The 23,471-nt window shown below is 35.5% G+C and overlaps 2 protein-coding genes across 5 annotated transcripts; both read right to left on the bottom strand.

The window, feature by feature from the left end:
• Position 1: 1 nt before the first annotated feature.
• Positions 2-4,354, bottom strand: flr (actin-interacting protein 1 flr). The gene is made up of 11 exons (XM_088204808.1): positions 4,291-4,354; positions 4,005-4,217; positions 3,777-3,924; positions 3,267-3,447; positions 3,090-3,209; positions 2,646-3,018; positions 2,354-2,586; positions 2,174-2,293; positions 620-778; positions 305-455; positions 2-242 (listed from the first exon to the last, which is right to left on the bottom strand). The coding sequence occupies exons 1-11, from the start codon at positions 4,304-4,306 to the stop codon at positions 133-135; spliced, it is 1,824 nt and encodes a 607-aa protein (XP_088060934.1). The 5' UTR covers positions 4,307-4,354; the 3' UTR covers positions 2-132.
• A 4,362-nt stretch (positions 4,355-8,716) lies between these two features.
• Positions 8,717-12,683, bottom strand: Pus7 (pseudouridine synthase 7). 4 transcript variants are annotated; one of them, XM_088204806.1, is made up of 10 exons: positions 12,358-12,683; positions 12,152-12,312; positions 11,963-12,092; positions 11,705-11,893; positions 11,475-11,649; positions 11,209-11,406; positions 11,001-11,148; positions 9,221-9,458; positions 9,006-9,157; positions 8,717-8,937 (listed from the first exon to the last, which is right to left on the bottom strand). In XM_088204806.1, exons 2-10 carry the CDS (start codon positions 12,276-12,278, stop codon positions 8,720-8,722), a joined length of 1,575 nt encoding a protein of 524 aa, XP_088060932.1. In that variant the 5' UTR covers positions 12,279-12,312; positions 12,358-12,683; the 3' UTR covers positions 8,717-8,719. The 4 variants fall into 4 exon arrangements, with proteins under 4 accessions (XP_088060932.1, XP_088060933.1, XP_088060930.1 ...); XM_088204807.1 differs by having other exon boundaries at positions 11,963-12,086; XM_088204804.1 differs by having other exon boundaries at positions 12,152-12,293.
• Between the last annotated feature and the right edge of the window lie 10,788 nt (positions 12,684-23,471).

The following is a 23,471-nucleotide window of genomic DNA, read 5'->3' as shown; positions in this document are numbered from 1 at the left end:
ATTTTTGCGCACGCTTATGTACAGTCTTTGGCTATCGGTCGACGGACGCGATTTAATCGCAGCCGCAAAAACGTACACGAGTTACATTATATTCGTAGCGTAATATACAAATTAAAGCGATAATAAGTTAGGTTAAGCGACGGGAACGGTCCACAGCTTGGTGTTGCAGTCCTGGCCGACCGACGCGATCGTTTCGTTATCCAACCACGCCAGGGAGGTGATCTGGCTCTGAGGGTGGGCGTCTGGAAAATAACGAGAGTTAAGAGACGGTTAGTTTCTGCGCGGCGTACCGGAGAGAACTCACTCTTGATGATCAGGTGCTTGTTGGGTTGGCTCAGGGTCCATACGATGATGCACGTGTCCAGAGAGCCGCTGGCGACCCGGCTGCTGTCGTCGGACCACGCCACGCAGTTGACGCGGGCCGTGTGGAATCCCCATTCCTTATTGTGAGCCAGCTGGAAGACGAAGCGAGTTAATACAGCGCAAATATAGCGGGAGACATTTTTTTCGAAAGATTCTCACCGGCTGAAACCGTCGGAGAGAGCATGAAAAACAAACGGAAAGTTAATATCGGAGCTCGAGGGAAAGGCTACGGGGGGGGGGGGGGGCGCATTCTCACCTTATAATCTTCGACGGAGTATACGATCACTTTGCGGTTGGTATCGCAGGCGACCAGGTACTTTCCGTCGGGGCTGTATTTGCAGTCGGTGATAGGTCCCAGGTGCTTCAGTTCCGGCCCCGGCGTCAGAAATTCGTCGCGCAGGGTGTATATGTGGACCTAAAATGAGAGCTCAGAATTTAACCACTTTTTTAAATTATGTATATCTATAGAATATTTTCGGTCTATTATATTTTTGTAGTAGTCTAAATGGCCAAATCGAATTCGTCCACTACTAATAAATCCGGACGACGGAAATCACCAGTGCGAGATAAAACACAAAAATAAATATACGGCCGACGTAAACCAACATTACACAAACATAAATCGATTCGATAATACTCGGAAGAAACGGTACGAAATAATACGAAACAAAATGCAGAGGTATGTTTAACACTCAGTGTGTTCAGCCGCACGTAATAAGTATTTTGGTCACCAAATCAGCGAAACGAGTGACTACTTGAATATGTTGTTAGTTTATTATCTCTTTATGAATTTAAAAAAAGAAAATTGGATTATTTTTCTGAAATGTGTCTTCTGACAAATTTTACATTTCTTTTTTCTTTGTCGTGACCTTTTCATTTCAGTTTTCAGTTATTTTTGTGCACATTTTTTTGTAACAAAGTACTAGTGTTTTTTTAAATTGTTTGAACTTATAATAATATATATTTTCAGTAGTGACTTTTTATGTTATTGAAATTATTTTTTGTAAAATTGGAAGGCAGTTTTGAAAGATAGACAGATTGACATGCGAGGATAAGAGATAATTTCTTTACGAATTCACACACTACATTGTAAAAACATGAAATATAGTGTTATGTTTATTTTAAAAACAATTAGATTACTCGAAACATAAATTTCGGCCAAAATGATAACAACGCCTGTAAAATAAACGCGTTTTTAAATTATTTTTAATGTTTTACAGTAGGTTTGGGTGAAATTGGAGATCAACAAACACAAACGAATCAATTTACTATATGGCATTAATGAGTAGCAAACAAAACAAGCATAAATATCAGTTAACGAGTATATCTTTTAGTTAGTGACTAATTATATACTTATTTGTAGCATAGAAAGGGTTAAAAAGCAAATTCGTAACCAAAATATAGGAAAAAATTATATAAATACAATACAAACATACAAAGTAACGTCTAAATACCATATCTCACATGGGTTCGAATAAATTGAATTAGGTGGAAACTCGATAAAATAAAATTTCAGTAAGCGAGTTCATGGGGAGCATTGACCGTATGGTAAATCAAAGTCAACACTAAAACTTGCGAGTTAACTCGTCCATGCGAGTATAGCGATTAAGTGGTTAATCTGCAAAAAAGTGACTAGAATTAAGAAGAATACTATTTGGTCATTTTAATGATCATCAACAAAAATGAAAAATACAATCAGTCGAATTAGGGTCGTAGACAAATTTTATTTTTAATTTCTTAGAAAAGGCTATAAAATTAGGATGGTATAAAAAAAATCCCTTCCGCAAGAATTGGACAGATTTAAGCTCACCTTGTTGTCCGCAGCGCCTCCGACGGCGACGTCGCCGTTGGTCTGGTTCACCGACACGGCGCTCGGTTCGTAGAACGCCGTCAACGAGGAGACCTTCCTGTCGCCCGACAGCACCAACACCTGCGACAGTCGGGACGGTGAAATTCGGGTTCGGAAATAGAGATATAGCGAGGCGCTCACCTCTTTGACGGTGCCGATCACGATCAGAGACTTTTGTTTATAGACGTCCATGGCGCGGGGCTGAGAGCCCAGAGCGACGGCTTCTCCGCCGTACGAACCGGGTTCCGAACCGGAGCCCCGGGTCGCCTTGCGCAGCGAGTCGTCTATTCCGCACGAGTAGACGTGTTCCCCGAAGCATCTCAGACCGTTTATCTGATTTCCGTGTCCGGCGCCGCCGATGCGGTCGTTCTCGCCTGAAAGAGTAGAGGATTTGTCAGTAACGGAGATGACAATTTTTAAGTTGTAAATTTACCGGTCTCGGCGTTCCACTTGGTCACGAAACCGTCGTGACTGGCCGTGTAGATTTCCCCGTTGTCGTCGTCGAGGGTCAGGGCGGTGATGGGTTTGTTGTGGCCCTTCACTATCCTGAGGGGCTTGGACGGGTCGTTGACGTCCAGGTAGTTGATGAAGCCGCTCAGCGACACGCTGAGCAAGTGCGGACCTTGCCACAGACAGGAAACTTGTTGGTCGTCGACCGTCGTTCCCATGACGAACTCGGATACGACCTGGGCGGTCTCGACGTCCCACAGTCGACAGGTCTTGTCGCCCGAGCAGCTGAGAAGGCGTCGGCCGTCCGGGGCCCAGGCCAAGCCGTATACGCCTCCCTTGTGGGCGGGACTGCCGATCTGCGACAAAAGGTAAACACGGTGAGCGACGATTCCGCGCTGAACGTCTATCGAACGGGCGGAAGTCTCACCTCACTCTTGAGCTCCGAGGTAGCGCCTTCGTACAGGAATATCTTACCGTCGAAGCCCGCGGACGCGAACACGGAACCGTCCGGCGAGTACCTCACGGCCTGCACGAATCGAGAGTGATCCTGCAAAGTGCGTAAGAGTCAGAAGGGAACGAGCCCAAAGTCAGAAGGGTCCGGTACCTGCTTGGTGCACTTGAACTTGAAGGGAGGCCCTTCGAACACAGCCACGGTGTTGTCCTCGGATGCGGTGACGATCCGGAAAGGTCTGGAGGGTCTGAAGTCGACGGAGTTGATGGTCTTGGCCTGGCCGCTGATCTCGCCCACCGACGTTCCCGTGTCGGACATAAACACGTGTCCGAATCTTTAAGTGAAATTTAAAAATAATTTTTTGTAAATGTAATTCATTACGATTACATATTAAATTTTGTTATCTGGAATTGACGATCAAAAAAGATAAAATACATAAGATAGCGTGCAGCTAGTTTGATATTTTATAAATATAGAATTTTGACCGTGGGCAGATGATATATGAACGCATATTTCGTAAACGTAAATATAACGTCGGCTTATAAATATAATTTGTAATTTTGAAGACCCTACATGTCGAAAAGTAATTTTTAAAACTGGCAATACAACCACCACCAATAGTTTATAAATAGAAAATAGTAGTAGTCTATTTGCGTATATTACCTTTCTCGTCCGTCGCCGACGGCGCACATCCTCTGAGAGTCTGCGCTCCAGGCGATGTCCTTGACGGTTCCGCCCAGCGGCTGGAACTCATTCTTGAGGATGTGCTCTTTGTTGACGGTGTCCCAGATGCGCACCTTGCCGGAAACGTCTGAGGGGCGAGGGTGACATGTAAAGACGTAGAGTGGGCGGGGGGAGGGGAGGGGTGGAGAGCGCGAGCGCGAGCCATACCTCCCGAGGCGATGTAGAAGCCGCTGGGCGAGTACTTGGCCACGTTGACGGCGCAGGAGTGCTCCGTGTAGATGTCGGACAGCGCCGGCTCGTCGATGTTGCGGATGACTACCGAGTGGCCGACGGCGTACAGGAAGTTCTTGCCTTTGGGGTCTCCTCCCAGCACCAGGGGCGTGCCCCTCTGCGTGCGAGGAAGAGCCGCGAACACCGATTCTACGAACCGATAAAAGACAGCGTCACATTCGGCGTCAGCGACGATGACAGCGATAAATAAAACTTCACTCACTGCTCGAGTAGGCCATGTCCTTATCCGGCAGCGACCGCTCCCTCCGACGTCTTCGCCGACAGTCGAAGCCGGCTGCCCCCGACGCCGCTTATCTCGGCCATGTCCGCGCCTTCAATTTTTAAAAAGCTCGATTATAAACCAACGCCAGAAAAATATTTATTTATGACGACTACACCAGTTTTCCTGAAACAGAAATATAATGTATAATTTACGAATATTATACAGAACTGCATCACTCCCACACAAATATAGAAGACTATTCTCCTAGTGTAGACGCCAAGCCGATCGTTCGTTGTAATTTGCCTCGTCTGTGTGTGTTGTATTAGAATGCTTATGAACTGTGAATATAAAAAAATTGAAAAGATTAGACGTTTGTATTTCACTGATAAGTTAGCTTTTAGAAGGTAATGTGCCCGATGCGAAAGACAAATCCACAGCCCATATTCCAATTCAGCTTTATGGTCTTGCAGTAAAATAAATCCTGTTCTTATTTTTAATTAAAACGTCACTTTATAATAATACCTATTAAGTTATAATTAACAAAAATGGTAGCAACTTTGACGAGTTTTCAGAGCCAACCGCGATTCCACACGACCGAATTCCTTGGTTTGACGAGGACGAGAGGCCGAACGTCGATGCCGATGCGTTGGCGACCAACGTTCGCCCCAATACGTCGGTTGTCGTTCGTTGGCCTAGTGTGTACGCGCCTTTATACTAACTATGATATTGTTGCCTCTACGCGACGTACAGGGAATGACACCATGACATAGGGGAGGGTTAAAATTTCACGAAAAACCTAACATATTTTATGGAGGTCGCGAAATGTAAAATTAGTATATTTCTCGACAGGGACGTCATTTGCCAGAAAAATCCGTTATTTAATGAAATCGAAACATTAAAAAAGTGACCCCTGAGTGGCCAACTTTTGCTCCCCCCTGGAAAAAGCTCAAGTGACGTCTTTGATTCTAAGGGCTGATTTACACGCTGTCAGTAGCTGGCATGCCAGTTGGAAGTCGACTGGCATTCCAGTGGTCGCCTGTCAATGATCCGCCATTCTTGAAGTATGCGATGCTATCTATTTCGTATTGAAGGATTATCTAAAATTAAGTATAAGCAAACTTTAAACTTAATAATTAAACATATTACGCCATATGATTTTTTTAATTTTCAAGAACATTGTACTTACACATTTGAGGTCGATATAGAAAGTTTTAAAAAGTGTAGGAAAGTTCATCATAGTGATTGTACAGGTTACAATTTTTACTAGCAAACACTGCAATACAAAAAAAAGTATCTATTATAAACGTGTAGTAATAGCAATAAAACGCGATCATTGTATGTATTTTAAATCTCAAAAAGTAGTGATGCCCATATTAGTATGATCAGAAAAAATGCGAGTGTAATAATGTAGTAAAATGCAAGGAATATATTTTTTTTGTGGTGTGCATGATCATTCGTGAAGGTAATGTATATCAGAACCGCACATCGCTGCTTCTATTATGTCCGAGTTGTAAACATCGTTGTTTGTACTCTATTCAATTGTGCATGTTTACGGTGTACAAGTATTGAATGATATATCCAAGGTAGAAGAAGCAGAACTATGAGGTCCGCTAGATGAGATGCTCAACGGAGATTGTATGGGTATTGGACGGATATTTGTCAACCGGAAATCCATAAGTGCTTTTTGAATTACAAGGTTTGCTCGCAACCGGTCATGTACTGGTAGCTCACGCAGCTGAATAGCAACATATTTCCCCATTATGTCACACTCGTCCTTCTTGGTTATCGTGGTCGATGTAGTCGGCGTACTCAGGTTTTAATTGAAATCTTTTAGCTCTCGGACAGCATCAGTTATGGCCTCGAACCATCATTTTTGACCTCTGTTCCTTGCACGCGTAGGCTGCTGCAAAGTTTGCATGTTCGCACGCGAGATTGCTTCACTCGTCATTAACATCTCTTCGATATTTTAATTCGTCGGAGTGTTTAGATCAGCGTGTGCCTCAGTTGTCCCTTGGATTGCAATTTCCTAAAAACAACAGATTATGTTGAACAAAATCGGTACCGGATGGATGAAACAAGATTTTTTCACAATACTAACTGCATAAAAAATCAAGTTTTTTTAAATTGCTTATATTTTGAATTTCATCGGTAAGTAGTTTATTGATTGAAAAATAATTTTACAGTTTTTTTCAGGTACAAAATGAAAAAGAATGGGAGGAAATTCAAGTTGAGTTTAACGATAGATGGAACTTTCCCAGATGCTGTGGAGCTATCGATGGCAAACACGTACTAATTAAAGCACCCCCGAGTTCAGGAAGTGAATATTACAACTACAAGGGTGCAAACATTATTGTCCTTCTTTATTGGAAAATTATTCGTTACTCCCAAAAGGAGGAGTACTTGTGGGGATGATGCCTTTCTCTTAAAAACTTATCTCACGAAACCATATTCAAAACTTTATTTGACTAAGGAGGAAAGAATATACAACTACCTACATAAGTACTAGAGCACGGAGAATCCTTGAAAATGCATTTGGTATATTGGTCAGCCGCTTCCGTGTTTTTGGTCAGGCTTTGGCAGTAAAAATTGAAACAACAACGAAAATGGTAAAAGCTGCATTTGCCATTCACAACTGGTTTCGCACAACATCGTCTACTTCTTACGCACCACCTGGAAATTGTGACTATGAGGATATTGTAACCGCTATAGTATTACGCCCCTGTACCTGTGGAGATCTGAAATATCTCAGCTGCCAAGTATTTTGGGTACACGTAATTACAAAAGGCCTAATAAGATTGCCCAACAAGTAAGAGAGATATACAAGGAGTATTTCTCTGGAGAGTGGTCGGTTGAGTGGCAAGATAGAACGATTTAGTAAACGGATGAGAATTTTTTTTTCGGCCATAACAAACGTAACAATAATGCTTGATTAACGTATTGACCGTTAAAATGTAATATATTGTACATCATTTGACCGAGCCGTATCCATTTACATCAGTCAGTGCATTCTATCATGCATTATTCCCACTTCTGAATGGTTGGAAGATAACTTATCACCTTTATTAGTTGGTAACTTTACAGAATAGTAATTATTTTAAGGTGTAGGTCATTTTTTGAAATTATTAATAAAGCTTATATAAAATATAAAAACTGAATAAAAATGTAAAATATTAAAAAATATATTATTATATTGATTATTCACCAAATTACTGAATGTTTCTTTCTCCTTCACGTTTTCTATTTTTATGATGTAAAGCATATTATTGAACCACATGAGTGAAGACTAATAAACAAAATCACTTCCTCCGCCACTAGCTTTACTCTTTTCAATTTTCGCCAATTCCAAATAATACGTTGACCGCAAAGCTTCAATCTTCTTAGCTACATACTTAACTGTAAAGTTTGTAACATTCGTTTCATCTACGATGGCTTGCAGAGACGCACTCCTCGCTTCACGATTGCGATATTCTCGACTAAACACGTTCCAAAGATTTTCATGATCACGGTACAATTGTACAAATTTCACCGTTTCTTCCTCACTCCAACCATTAAATGCCAGTATTATATATGTTACATGAAATTTTCACTCGTCTTTGACGTTCCAGGGACGGCGGGTAACAGTGCCGTTTACACAGTGATATTTACCTTACGCCAGTGCGGTGGAGAAGGGAGCTGGCGTGCTAGTGGCGCACTGGTTTTTCCAGTAACTGGCGTTAAGCGTTTACATGGTGCCAGTCGCTGGCACCCAGTGACTGGCATCGTCTAAATCAGTCTTAAGCCAGATATTATCAGATTATTCTTCAAAGAAATTAAAAAAAAACAGTCTCGAATCAATTCATTTCGGAATACACTTTCGTCGGTAGATAGATATTTTTACAAGGGAAAATATAAGTTATCTGGCAACTACTAGTAAAATTATGTGATTATTTACATGCGATGTGTAAATGTTACAGTGAATGTGTATTTTTCGATGAAGTTATATTTTTACTGAAGAAATCCAAATACATTTTCACCAGTAGATTCATACATGTTTAACTGACGAACAGCAAATGAACGTTTCGAAACTGACAAAATTGTATATATTTGCAACATTCGTACATCGCATGTAAATAAATAATAATATATATATATAATATCGTTGGCCGCTTTCAGACATAAGAGCCAGAAGCTAGAAATGCTCACAACAATCTGGTTTCTGAACGTGGCGCCGATGTAATTAACAAGTACTATTTTGGGCATAACTGATTATTTCTATTGCTAAATTTTATAACTTTAATTAGTAATAAAAACGATGAAAGCAAATTTAAAATTAAATTAGTATACAAACTGTCGCAAGGATTATTTATAAAATTACGAGCATGATTTCACTTATTATTTTTAGGATATATTCGTCGATATTAATGGTAAAAAATGATGAAAAAGCTCATTCTCAGTCACTCGATTTATTCTTTTTATTATTCGAGTCGCAATCTTCGCTTTCGTTTTTCCGCTTGAGAGCCGAGTCCGCTTCCTCGTCTTTGTGATAATCGTTGCGCAGCGCTTGGACTTCGCCGCAGGTGTCGATCTTGAGCAATTCGCGCAGAGCCATCGTGGCGTAGGTGCTGGAAGGAAGGTCGAACGTGAGCAGTAGCGCCGTGTACTTCCCATCTGGTACATAAAATAAGTCTCAATGAGCATCGTAGCGTATGACGATACAGCGCGTCGCGCATGCGCACCCGGGGAGTCTGCAATCGGCGACTTCTTCTTCAGCGCATCTAAATCCGAATCTATGAGATCGGCCGTCGGGTCCGAATACTTGACAAATTTCCAGGATAGCTCTTCGGGTTCGGCGAGGACGCGTCTGTAGGCGCCGCCTAAGCTGTATCCTCTAAAAAGTTGCAAAAAGATTAGCGACCGGCTGCAGTCGAAGGGCGGCCGAATAAACACTCACTTGTTTTTATTCTTTAGATCTTTTTTTAAGCCGTCTTCGCCGAGTAGAGTTTCATAATAGTCTACTAAGTTAGAAGGGTACTCTACGTTGAAGCCCGGCAAAGGCATCACCGCGTCGAACATGGTGTACTTTCCCGATTCGACGTCTTCGCGCGTCAGAGCCTTCACCCTAGGCGCTTCCTTGACTTCTTCTTCCGAAATGGCCGTCGCCGACGACTCGGCTTCCTCCGCCTCTGTCGCTGTAATGGTAGTTTTATTTTTATATCCTTACGACAAAATCGCACTTATTTAACTGTTTTTGTGAAAAATTAGTTAAAAAGTTCATCGATTAGAAACGGGTAGTTTTAAAATTTACACTTTTCTATATGAGAATGGAATAGATAATTTATGGCAGTAATGTATTTTTTACCTATCCTAATTATTACAAGTGATTTTAGATGTAAGATATTTTGTCAGTTATATCCAAAGTCCGTTTTATCGAGGTTTTACTGTACTATGAATCTATAATAAATGAAATAGAAATATTAAAAAAAAAAACGCCCACTGACTGGCCAACTTTTGCCCCTTTGATATTATTTTAAATTTAGGCAATTTAATAATTTTTAATTTGTCTATTCTTATTATTTAAGTTTCAGAAAGTGTGAATATAAAACAATTTAACTTTTTAATTAACACATTGAATGCCGAGTATTATTCTTAAAATTGGAGCTGTCCGGCGGGGCTTATTTGCGAAAATTAGAACCCAAACTTAATTTTTTAAACCATCGTAACCTTTTAATTAATTAACGATCCAATGTCAGTAAATGGCAAACTGGATCGCATACCAATTTTATAAAAAATAAATTTGTGTTTAGAATCACCAAATATACATATTTTAAAAATAAAAATGATAGATTATGATAAAATTACGGTGAAATATATTTACTCATGATAAAAACAATAAATATCAAACTTTGTGACCTCTACGATAGATTCGTTATTTTTAACACTTTAAGGGCGATTTAGGCGGGGATATTTGCACGACAGTACAACTTTGACAGCGAAAATTGTCGATACATGGTTACATGTTTTGATTTTAGTTTCTCAGGCATCATATCGACAACGATGACTTACTTCAGTGACTCCCGACCGGTAGTAAGCGTAGGTCCAAGTATTGGCAGAAAACCTCAGATTAGGGATTAATTAATACATTGGAAGGCCGTAAGTAATAGAAAAAAATAACTCGAATTTTATCGTCTTTTTTTTTTACCGCGCTTTTTCGTAATATTATATTGTGCTATTGTTTTTTATAAACATGATGTAATTTTAAATAACATAAAATATTTTTAACCGAGTTTAAAATTGCAAATATTTTGTTTTGCGATTTTCACTGTGATAATTACAAAACGGACGAAAGAGAAGAATCATTAGAAGAAGAAACTTTTAAAGATTATCTTTCCCAAACTTCTAGCGAAAATAAAGAATACATCAACGATGACAGTAATTCTGGAGTAGTTTTGGGCCCTAAGTCCACACGAGTGCAAAACCGCGCGTCGTGCGTTTATCAGTCTTTACAGAATCTTCAGAAGAAGATATCCTCGATGCGACATCGGATCGGTCAGAATATAGCCCTCCAGTAAGTTTGAACAATTTTGAAGGCGTTCCAGATAATATCAGAGGAGACAAACAGATATCAGGAGAAAAATAACCAGAAATATATAACTTTGGTTCACTCGTCAAAATGGAAAGATTTTTTAGTTCATGAATTAAAAAAAAAATTACATTTAATATTTTTGGATTACCTTGGGAGTCGGCTACGATCGAATCGATCGGGACGAGATCGCCGGGGTGACATTTCAAACCGAATCTTCTCAAACGTTCCGAGACGCAACGGTTCCACACCCACGATTGATAAGAATGAACGTAGAGCAGTCTCATATTGCGAGGTAGCTGAAACCAAAGGCGAAGGTAGAAGGAAAGGCGGGGTTGAAAGCGCGACAAAAAAATTACCGAGTTCAGAGCGGACACGTACGGGTCTCGCCCGTCTCTCCGACCGTCGTCGTCAGACAGAGATCTCAACAACTTGGCTTCCGGCGACGTTCTAGCGCCTCTGAAGTCGGCCAGGGCCGCTTTGGCGTCGCCGTTCCGCCGATACCTCTCCAACGTCTCGTAGCATTTACCGTGCGGTTCCAGAATCGACTTCACGGCCTGAGAGTCGAAAAAGCAGTGTCAAAAATGGGACAGAATCGGCAAGGCACCGCACCAAAAAATTAGACCTCCTCGTAGTTCTCCTTCAAGATGTGTCTGCCAACAGCGTAAGTCGGTACGTCGACTCTGCTGCCGAACCTCTGCAGACCGAAGTAGTTGACGAAGCCGGAAGTTTTGAAGTTATCGAGCGACTTCTCGACAGTCTTGCGCTCCGCCGTTAGATTTCTCAGTGCGATTCTAAATCTAAACGAGAGCACGGTTAGCCCGATTCTAAATCTAAGCGAGAGGCGCCCTTTACCTGTTTCCGCGTAAGTCGCCGAGCTTCAGATGGCGTCCGCTGAAGGAGAAGTCGCCGACGGCCACGTCGCGTAGTCCGCGACAGGCGTCGGCGATGCGCTTGGGCTCGACCTTCTTTATGCTGAACCACTGGGAGGTCTTGGCGCGCTTGTCTTTGGTCCCGCAGTAGCCGAAGTAAGCCGGGTCGACGCTGAAAGAGCCGGCCCAGTGAGTGAGAAAGAAAGCGAGATAGGAAAGTGAGAGTGAGACTAGTTTAAACCGTTTGAAGCGCAGCCTGTCGGCGATGGCTCCGGCCGCGTCCATGGTGTCGCGATTCTCCTTGTACAGGACAAAGTGCACAAAATCACCGCTCCACTCCCACCGCTGACGCCTGTCCGTCCTTCCTGTTTCTCCGGAGAGATTCGTGAATGTTACCTCAAATCAATATATGTACATACAAATATCTCACCTTCCGTTCCGCGAGCGGCGAACGTCAGCATCCTCTTATCTCGAAGGGTGACAGTGGAACCGACCACTTTACCTCGAAACGCTCTCTTGACTGCGTCGTGAACCCGCTTTCTGTCCTCTTTGTCCATCAGAGCGGCGTCCACCTGCGGCGAGTTTTGTCACCTGTTTTTAGTCGATAAGAAAGTAGGAAAAGTAGGAAAATCTCACCTCGACGGGGGTCGGGTCGCTCTCAGATCGGGCTAGCGATCCGATGCGCTCCCAATCGGCAGGCGCGAGGCACGCTGGCGCATCTTCCGCCACGCCGTCGTTCCGAGGCTTAGTCGGCGGCTCGAGGTTCTTCAGCTGCGCCACGCGGCCGTCCGACGAAATCTCGTTCACTTGGAAGTCGGAGTATCTGGCTTTAAACAGAGCTTCGATGCGAGGGCCTTCGCTGCAGTACTCGCAGATTCCGGCGGCCGTTTCCCGCTCCATTTCGACCACGAGGACCCGCACGTCACTTTGACGTTAGCACCGGTGCTGCCAGCATCAAATATAAAATACAAAATTAAAATAAACCCATTTTTAAATTTAATTTATAAAATTTTACATTAAAATTATATAGACAATTATTTACAATATTAACAATACATCAGTGCTTTAGTTTTTATATTTGTCGCCATTTTAAACCTTTTCATTATTTTAAACGGTATCGTGAGAATATTCGAAAGCTCAACTTCGTATCAAATATTTAAGTCTATATCTTTAAAAAAAAAACAAATACAAGCGTTGATTATATGCCAGATCGCAAAAAAGCCCAATAAAGCGTAAGACTCGTTTTTTATTAAAAAAAATATTAAAAAATAGTTTTTAAATGCAAATTAAGCTTCTAAACACTTATAACCTACGACATTTTTCAGTAGGATATCATTTTGCAAAGTTATAACACTTTGTATTTTTACATTAGCCGCCATTTTGTAGAAAAAAATAATATATTTTTTTAATACAAAACATATAGGCATGCTTAGCTGTTCTATACGATACTTAAAATGTATATTTTAATCTTTAAAACCAAGCAGTTAAAAGCGTTAACTCTTCTGAAAGTCTCAAAAAGGCTAGTATAGGGTTCCGATCGAACTTAAACATCGCTTGTTTTAAAGCAAAAAACTATTTTTTTTATATTTTTTTTTTAAAAAGTTTAGGCTTCTTAACGTTTTGTCAATTATGATCTTTTCGTTAAAATTTTAACCTACTAAGTTACGAGTGCTTAAATTTTTATACTTGTCGCCATATTGATAAACATTGACAGATTTGATTTTATTAACAAACATAAACAGGACGGTTAAGAATTCTATACTGTCACAGAAATTCCACTTTTAATATGTATAAACAAGCTCACACTGGCTTAACTATATTGCAAGTCTTATAAGCGTATGTATGGTGGGTCGATCGACTGATAACACTAAACGTGTTTTAAATTTTTTTTTTTTTTTTTAATTAAATTTTTTTTTAACAGCATTGTAAGTATATTAAAAAGCTCTATTTCGTATTAAAAATTCAAGTCTATATCTTTTAAAGGACACAAATACGAGCGTTAACTAAATGCCAAGTCGCGCAAAAGCTCGACTTGGCATTTAGTTAACGCTCGTTTTTTATTAAAAAACAAATTTCAAAAATTGTTTTTCAATGAAAATTAAGTTACATAACTGTTTTCGCATATGACTTTTTCAGTAGGATTTGATTTTGCAAAGTTAGGACACTTATAATATTTACATTGGCCACCATTTTGTAAAAAAAAGTATATATTTTTATCATACGAAACGAATAGGTGGTGCACGTTAACTCTATTCGTTATTGAAAATTTTATTTTATTTCTTTAAAACCAAGCAGTTAAGAGCGTTAACTCTTCTGAAAGTCTCAGAATGGCTAGTATAGGAATCCGATGGAACTGATACATCGCTTGTTTTAAAGCAAAAAACTCTTTTTTTTATATTTTATTTTTATGTAGTTTGTGCTAGTTAACGTTTCATGTATTGCAATCTTTTTGTTTAAATATAAACCTACTGAGTTATGAGTGATTTAATTTTTATACTTATCGCCATTTTGCAAAAAATTGACACATTAGATTTTGCTAACAAACATACACAGGTTGCTTAAGAATTCTATACTGTCACAAAAATTTAAATTTAAATATGTATACATAAGCTCACACTGACCTTAACTATATTGCAAATCTTATTAGCGTATGTATGGTGTATCAATCGACTCATAACACTAAACGTGTTTTAAAAAAAAAGCTTTTTTTTTTAATTTTTAATTTTTTTTAACGGTATCGTAAGTATATTCAAAAGCTCTATTTTGTATCTAAAATTTAAGTCAAAATCTTCAATAGAAACCAAATACGAGCGTTAACTATATGCAGAGTCGCATAAAAGCTCGTTCGGGGTCCCGGTCAATATACAGTAAGACTCGGTTTTTATTAAAAAAAATATTTTAAAATTGTTTTTACATGCAAATTAAATTTCTAAACACGTTTTGCATACTACATTTTTCAGTAGGATTTTTTTTTGCAAGGATATGACAGTTTGAATTTTTACATTAGCCGCCATTTCGAAAATTTTTTTTAAGTATTTTTTTAATACATAACGTATAGGTGGTGCACGGTAGTTCTATGCGATACTAAAAATTAAATTTTTAATCTTTAAAACCCAGCAGTTAAGAGCGTTAACTCTTCTGAAAGGTCTCAAAATGGCTAGTATGGGGGTACGATCGAACTGATATATCGCTTGTTTTGAAGCAAAAATCTATATTTTTTATATATTATTTAAATGTATTTTAGGCTTCTAAACATTTCATGTATTGAGAACTTTTTGATAAAATTCAAGACTACTAAGTTATAAGTGATTTAATTTTTATACTTGTCGCCATTTTGCAAAAAATTGACAAAATATATTTTGCTAACAAATATACACAGGATGCTTAAGAATTCTATACTGTCACAAAAATTTAAAAACTCACACTGACCTTAACTATATTGAAGATCTTATTAACGTATGTATGGTGGGTCGATCGACTCATAACACTAAACGTGTTTTGAAAAAAAAAAAACTTTTAGGATTTAATTTATAATTTTTTTTAAGGTATCGTAAGTATAGTCAATAGCTCTACTTTGTATTAAAAATTAATGTAAATATCTTTTTAATAGGAACCAAATACAAGCGTTAACTATATGCAGAGTCGCATAATAGCTCGTTTGGGGTCCCTGTCAATATACCAAAAACCTCGGTTTTATCAAAAAAAATAATTCCAACTTGTTTTTAAATGCAAATTAGGTTTCTTAACACTTTTTGCATACGAAATTTTTCAGTAGAATATAATTATGCAAAGTTATGAAACTTTGAATTTTTACATTAAACGCCATTTTAAAAAAAAAATTTATATATTTTTTTTCTACATAACGTATAGAAAATGCAGGGTAGCTCTATGCGATACTAAAAATTTAATTGTTAATCTTGTAAAGCAAGCAGTTAAGAGCGATTACTCTTCCGAAAGTCTCAAAATAGCTAGTATGGGGGTACGATCGAACTGATACAACGCTTGTTTTGAAGCAAAAATCTATATTTTTTATATTTTATAAGATGTATTTTAGGCTTCTAAACATTTAATTTTATAAGACCTTTTTGATAAAATTCAACACTACTGAGTTATAAGTGATTGAATTTTTATACTAGTCGCCATTTTGCAAAAAATTGACAAAATGAATTTCGCTAACAAACATACACAGGGTGTTTAAGAATCCTATACTGTCACAAACATTTTAATTTAAATATGTATAAATAAGCTCACACTGACCTTAACTATATTGAAAATCTTATAAGCGTATGTATGGTGGTCGATCGACTCATAACACTAAACGTGTTTTGAAAAAAAAAACTTTTAATTTTTAATTTTCAATTTTTTTTAAAGGTATCGTAAGTATAGTCGAAAGCTCTATTTTGTATAAAAAAATTTAAGTCAATATCTTAAATAGGAACCAAATACGAGCGTTAACTATATGCAGAGTCGCATAAAAGCTCGTTTGAGGTCCCTGTCAATATACCAAAAAAACTCGGTTCTTATTAAAAAAAAATTAATTAATTGTTTTTAAATGCAAATTAAGTTTCTAAACACTTTCAGCATACGACATTTGTCAGTAGAAATACATTTTGATTTTTAATCTTTAAAACCAAGCAGTTAAGAGCGTTAACTCTTCCGAAACTTTCAAAATGGCTAGTATGGGGGTACGATCTAACTAATACATCGCTTGTTTTGAAGCAAAAATCTATACTTTTTATATTTTATTAAAATGTATTTTAGGCTTCTAAACATTTTATGTGTAGAAAACTTTTTGATAAAATTTACCACTACTAAGTTATAAGTAATTAAATTTTTATACTTGTCGCCATTTTGCAAAGAATTGACAAAATGGATTTTGCTAACAAACATACAATCTCTCATAACACTAAACGTGTTTTATAAAAAAAAAAATTTTTTTTTTATTTTTAAATTTTTTTAAGGTATCGTAAGTATAGTCGAAAGCTCTATTTTGTAATAAAAATTTAAGTCAATATCTTAAATAGGAACCAAATACGAGCGTTAACTATATGCAAAGTCGCATAAAAACTCGTTTGGGGGTCCCTGTAGATATACCAAAAAACTTAGTTTTTATCTACTAAAAAAAAATAAAAAATTGTTTTTAAATGCAAATTAAGTTTCTAAACACTTTTTTATACGACATTTTTTAATAGGATTAAATTTTGCAAAGTTATGACACTTTGAGATTTTACATTAGCCGCCATTTTCAAAAAAAAATTTATATATTTTTTTAATACATAACGAATAGGGGGTGCAGGGTAATTCTATGCGATACTAAAAATCGAATTTTAAATCTTTACAACCAAGCAGTTAACAGCGTTAACTCTTCCGAAAGTCTCAAAATGGCTAGTATGGGGGTACGATCAAACTAAAACATCGCTTTTTTTTAAGCAAAAATCTATATTTTTTATAATTTATATGGATGTATTTAAGTCTTCTAAACATTTAATGATAAACAAACATTTTGATAAAATTCAACACTACTGAGTTATAAGTAATTTAATTTTTATACTTGTCGCATTTTGCAAAAAATTGACAAAATGGATTTTGCTAACAAACATACACAGGGTGCTTAAGAATTCTATACTGTCACAAAAATTGAAATTTAAATATGTATAATCTAGCTCACACTGACCTTAACCATATTGAGAATCTTATGAGCGTATATATGGTGGGTCGATCGACTCAAAACACTAAACGTGTTTTGAAAAAAAAATACTTTTATTTTTTAATTTTTAATTTTTTTAAAAGGTAACGTAAGTATAGTCGAAAGCTCTATTTTGTATTTAAAATTCAAGTCGATTTCTTAAATTTAAACCTTATACGAGCGTTAACTATATGCAGAGTCGCATAAAAGCTCGTTCGAGGTCTCGGTCAATATATCGTAAGACTCGGTTTTTATTAAAAAAAAAATATTTAAAAAATTGCTTTTATATGCAAATTAAAATTCCAAACACTTTTTGCTTACGACATTTTTTAGTAGGATTTTATTTAGCAAAGTTATGACACGTTGAATTTTTACATTAGCCGCTATTTTAAAAATTTTTTATATATTTTTTTTATACATAACGTATAGGGGCTGCACGTTAGTTCTATGTGTTATTAAAAATTCAAATTTAAATTTTCGAAACCAAGCAGTTAAAAGCGTTAACTCTTCCGAAAGTCTCAAAATGTCTAGTATGGGGGTACGATCGAACTGTTACATCGCTTGTTTTTAAGCAAAAATCTATATTTTTTATATTTTATTTAGATTTACTTTAGGCTTCTAACCATTTCATGTATAGAGACCTTTTTGTCAAAATTCAACACTACTGAGTTATATGTGATTGAATTTTAATACTTGTCGCCATTTTGCAAAAAATTGACAAAATGGATTTTGCTAACAAACATACACAGGATGATTGAGAATTCTATACTGTCACAAAAACTAAAATTTAAATTTGTATAAAAAAGCTCACACTGACCTCAACTATATTGAAAATCTTATGAGCGTATGTATGGTGGGTCGGTCGACTCATAACACTAAACGTGTTTTGAAAAAAAAATACTTTTATTTTTTAATATTTAATTTTTTTTTAAGTATCGTAAGTAGGGATTCCAAAAATACCGACTTTTGCAATACCGGTATTACCGAAAAAAATATTTCTATCGACGGTATTACCGGTTTTTACCGGTAATACCGTCTTCTTTTATTCAACTTCTATTATTAATTCTCTCAATTGTTTCATTTATCATTAATTTGTTAACTATTGGTTATTAATAATTAATTAATTTGATAATTTAGGTTGGTTAATTGTTAATTACTTTCATAATCATTAAACTTATTAAATTTTATAAAAGATACACAATACATTTTTTTTGAAAATTAATCGATAAAATTGTATAACAATGAGGAGGTCAAACAATTTATTAAAACTAATTATTACATTATTACAATACATACATTTAAATCATTACATTACGTTTATTATATCAAAATATTTTATAAAAAGAAACAGAAAAAAAATAGAATGAATTTATTTACAATATTTTTTTGTATTAAAATAGGATTTTAAAAAACACAATGTACCTAAACTTTCATCCGCTAACCTAGACCTTATTCTTGTGCAAATTAATCCTGCGGCTGAAAAGGCTCTCTCGGACTCTACACTAGTAGGACGAATGGTTTTTAAATATTGGTAAACCATTTCTAAATGCTTACCACGAATGTTTTCCTCGCAAAAAGTTTTCATTTCTTTGCGAATCGTAGTTTGTAAATTCGAGCTTTTATTTACTCTTTCATTTCGCACATTATAATGAAGATTTTGATGCATTTTTTTTTATATAATTTTCCTTTTAATGAGCAAAAATTTTGTCACTTGGCATATCTTCATTTAAAATAACTTCTTCAGGATTTTCATCATCTTCATTTTCATTTTCCTCTTCATATAAATTTAATTTCTCTATCAATTCTATTATAAATTTGGTTATCGTTGTTTTCGAAGGTAATTTAAATATGCTGTGATCATTGTGATTTTGTTGTTCTGGGTTGTGTAGAAATTGTAAAACTTTCGAATAAATTGTGCTAATTTCTGCTGCGCGTATTACTGATCAGCAAGGATGTCAAAACAAAACTGTATAAAAAAAAAACTGTTTGGCGACTCTTTTGAGAAACATACCAAAAAAGATCTTGCCTTTCCGGCCGGCCTTTTTTACCTGCTATTCAAAAGAGCTGTCAAATGTATCGAAATTACTTCCGACGGATATTCGCTGACTCCAATCCGTCCAGATAAATTAGGTATATTGGGGGTCATAAAATATAAAAGCTTCTTAGAAATGTACACCCATCTGTTTTGTGTTGTTGTAGACGTAGACCATGAAATGCCAGTCAGCAAAGAAATAGGACTTAAAATATAATTAAAATATATAATTTTTAACGAAATTAATAAATTTCGGTAATTACCGGTTTTTTATTTTGTAATACCGGTAATACCGAAGATGTAGTTTTAATCAAAAATCAGTAATACCGGTTTCGGTATTACCGGTAATGGAATCCCTAGTATAGTGGGTCGATCGACTCATCACACTAAACGTGTTTTAAAAAAATAATACTTTTATTTTTTAATTTTTAATTTTTTTTATAGTATCGTAAGTATAGTGGAAAGCTATATTTTGTATCAAAAATTCAAGTCGATTTCTTTAATAGAAGCCTCATACGAGCGTTAACTATATGCAAAGTCGCATAAAAGCTCGTTCGAGGTCTCGGTCAATATATGGTAAGACTCGGTTTTAATTAAAAAAAATTAATAAAAATTGCTTTTATATGCAAATTAAAATTCCAAACACTTTTTGCCTACAAAATTTTTCAGTAGGATTTCATTTAGCAAAGTTATGACACTTTGAATTTTTACGATAGCCGCCATTTTGAAAAAAAATTTTATATATTTTTTTTAAACATAACGTATAGAGGCTGCACGTTAGTTCTATGCGATACTCAAAATTTAAATTTTAATCTTCGAAACCAAGCAGTTAAGAGCGTTAACTCTTCCTAAAGTCTCAAAATGGCTTGTATGGGGGTACGATCGAACTGATACATCGCTTGTTTTCAAGCAAAAATATATATTTTTTATATTTTATTCTGATGAACTTTAGGCTTCTGAACATTTCATGTAAAAAAACCTTTTTGACGAAATTCAACACTACTGAGTTATAAGTGATTGAATTTCAATACTTGTCGCCATTTTGCAAAAAATTGACAAAATGAATTTTTCTAACAAACATACACAGGATGCTTCAGAATTCTATGCTGTCACAAAAATTGAAATTCAAATATGTATAAATAAGCTCAACTTGACCTTAACTATATTAAAAATCTTATGAGCGTATGTATGGTGGGTCGATCGACTCATCACACTAAACGTGTTTTGAAAAAAAAATACTTTTATTTTTTAATTTTTGATTTTTTTTTATAGTATCGTAAGTATAGTGGAAAGCTATATTTTGTTTAAAAAATTCAAGTCGATTTTTTAAAAAGAAGCCTCATACGAGCGTTAACTATATGCAGAGTCGCATAAAAGCTCGTTCGAGGTCTCGGTCAATATATGGTTAGACTCGATTTTAATTAAAAAAAAAATAAAAAAAAATTGCTTTTATATGCAAATTAAAATTCCAAACACTTTTTGCATACGACATTTTTCAGTAGGATTTTATTTAGCAAAGTTATGACACTTTAAATTTTGTCGATAGCCGCCATTTTAAAAAAAAATTTTATATATTTTTTTTAAACATAACGTATAGAGGCTGCACGTTAGTTCTATGCGATATTTAAAATTTAAATTTTAATCTTCGAAACCAAGCAGTTAAGAGCGTTAACTCTTCCGAAAGTCTCAAAATAGCTAGTATGGGGGTTCGATCGAACTGATACATCGCTTGTTTTCAAGCAAAAATATATATTTTTTATATTTTATTCTGATGAACTTTAGGCTTCTGAACATTTCATGTATAGAAATTTTTTTGACGAATTCAACACTACTGAGTTAAAAGTTATTGAATTTCAATACTTGTCGCCATTTTGCAAAAAATTGACAAAATGAATTTTTCTAACAAACATACACAGGATGCTAAAGAATTCTATACTGTCACAAAAATTGAAATTGAAATATGTATAAATAAGCTCACACTAACCTTAACTATATTAAAAATCTAATGAGCGTATGTATGGTGGGTCGATCGACTCATCACACTAAACGTGTTTTGAAAAAATAATACTTTTATTTTTTAATTTTTAATTTTTTTTTATAGTATCGTAAGTATAGTGAAAAGCTATATTTTGTATCAAAAATTCAAGTCAATTTTTTGAATAGAAGCCTCATACGAGCGTTAACTATATGCAGAGACGCATAAAAGCTCGTTCGAGGTCTCGGTCAATATATGGTAAGACTCGGTTTTAATTAAAAAAAAAATAAATAAAAATTGCTTTTATATGCAAATTCAAATTCCAAACACTTTTTGCATACGACATTTTTTAGTAGGATTTAATTTAGCACAGTTATAACACTTTGAATTTTTACTATAGCCGCCATTTTTAAAAAAAAATTTATATATTTTTTTTAAACATTACGTATAGAGGCTGCACGTTAGTTCTATGCGATACTCAAAATTTAAATTTTAATCTTCGAAACCAAGCAGTTAAGAGCGTTAACTCTTCCGAAAGTCTCAAAATGGCTAGTATGGGGGTACGATCGAACTGATACATCGCTTGTTTTCAAGCAAAAATATATATTTTTTATATTTTATTCTGATGAACTTTAGGCTTCTGAACATTTCATGTAAAAAAACCTTTTTGACGAAATTCAACACTTCTAAGTTATTAGTGATTGAATTTCAATACTTGTCGAAATTTTGCAAAAAATTGACAAAATGAATTTTTCTAACAAACATACACAGGATGCTTAAGAATTCTATACTGTCACAAAAATTGAAAATTAAATTTGTATAAATAAGCTCACACTGACCTTAACTATATTGAAAATCTTATGAGCGTATGTATGGTGGGTCGATCGACTCATCACACTAAACGTGTTTTGAAAAAAAAATACTTTTATTTTGTAATTTTTAATTTATTTTTATAGTATCGTAAGTATAATAGAAAGCGATATTTTTTTTTTTAAATTTACCTCAATTTCTCAAATAGAAGCCTCATACGAGCGTTACCTATATGCAGAGTCGCATAAAAGCTCGTTCGAGGTCTCGGTCAATATATGGTAAGACTCGGTTTTAATTAAAAAAAATTAATAAAAATTGCTTTTATATGCAAATTAAAATTCCAAACACTTTTTGCCTACAAAATTTTTCAGTAGGATTTCATTTAGCAAAGTTATGACACTTTGAATTTTTACGATAGCCGCCATTTTGAAAAAAATTTTTATATATTTTTTTTAAACATAACGTATAGAGGCTGCACGTTAGTTCTATGCGATACTCAAAATTTAAATTTTAATCTTCGAAACCAAGCAGTTAAGAGCGTTAACTCTTCCTAAAGTCTCAAAATGGCTTGTATGGGGGTACGATCGAACTGATACATCGCTTGTTTTCAAGCAAAAATATATATTTTTTATATTTTATTCTGATGAACTTTAGGCTTCTGAACATTTCATGTGAAAAAACCTTTTTGACGAAATTCAACACTACTGAGTTATAAGTGATTGAATTTCAATACTTGTCGCCATTTTGCAAAAAATTGACAAAATGAATTTTTCTAACAAACATACACAGGATGCTTCAGAATTCTATGCTGTCACAAAAATTGAAATTCAAATATGTATAAATAAGCTCAACTTGACCTTAACTATATTAAAAATCTTATGAGCGTATGTATGGTGGGTCGATCGACTCATCACACTAAACGTGTTTTGAAAAAAAAATACTTTTATTTTTTAATTTTTAATTTTTTTTTATAGTATCGTAAGTATAGTGAAAAGCTATATTTTGTATCAAAAATTCAAGTCAATTTTTTGAATAGAAGCCTCATACGAGCGTTAACTATATGCAGAGTCGCATAAAAGCTCGTTCGAGGTCTCGGTCAATATATGGTTAGACTCGATTTTAATTAAAAAAAAAATAAAAAAAAATTGCTTTTATATGCAAATTAAAATTCCAAACACTTTTTGCATACGACATTTTTCAGTAGGATTTTATTTAGCAAAGTTATGACACTTTAAATTTTGTCGATA

This window comes from Plectrocnemia conspersa, unplaced genomic scaffold, assembly GCF_051122295.1.
Source record: "Plectrocnemia conspersa isolate PC_06_02 unplaced genomic scaffold, ASM5112229v1 ptg000014l, whole genome shotgun sequence".
Lineage (NCBI taxonomy): Eukaryota > Metazoa > Arthropoda > Insecta > Trichoptera > Polycentropodidae > Plectrocnemia > Plectrocnemia conspersa.
Note: the sequence above shows the minus strand (reverse complement) of the source record. Positions and strands in the feature narration are given on the sequence as shown.

Bases quoted from the DNA above. Each gene is read 5' to 3' on its own strand.
- flr (XM_088204808.1), bottom strand. The intron at 3,925-4,004 runs GTATGGCTCGCG...CTCGCCCCTCAG, and splicing joins CTTCTACATCGCCTCGGGAG to ACGTTTCCGGCAAGGTGCGC. The intron at 456-619 runs GTGAGAATGCGC...TTCGTCTTCCAG, and splicing joins ACTCCGTCGAAGATTATAAG to CTGGCTCACAATAAGGAATG.
- Pus7 (XM_088204804.1), bottom strand. From the start codon at position 12,621: ATGGAGCGGGAAACGGCCGCCGGAATCTGCGAGTACTGCAGCGAAGGC. The intron at 9,459-11,000 runs GTAATCCAAAAA...CTACCATTACAG, and splicing joins GATCGTAGCCGACTCCCAAG to CGACAGAGGCGGAGGAAGCC. The intron at 9,158-9,220 runs GTGAGTGTTTAT...GCAACTTTTTAG, and splicing joins GATCTAAAGAATAAAAACAA to AGGATACAGCTTAGGCGGCG.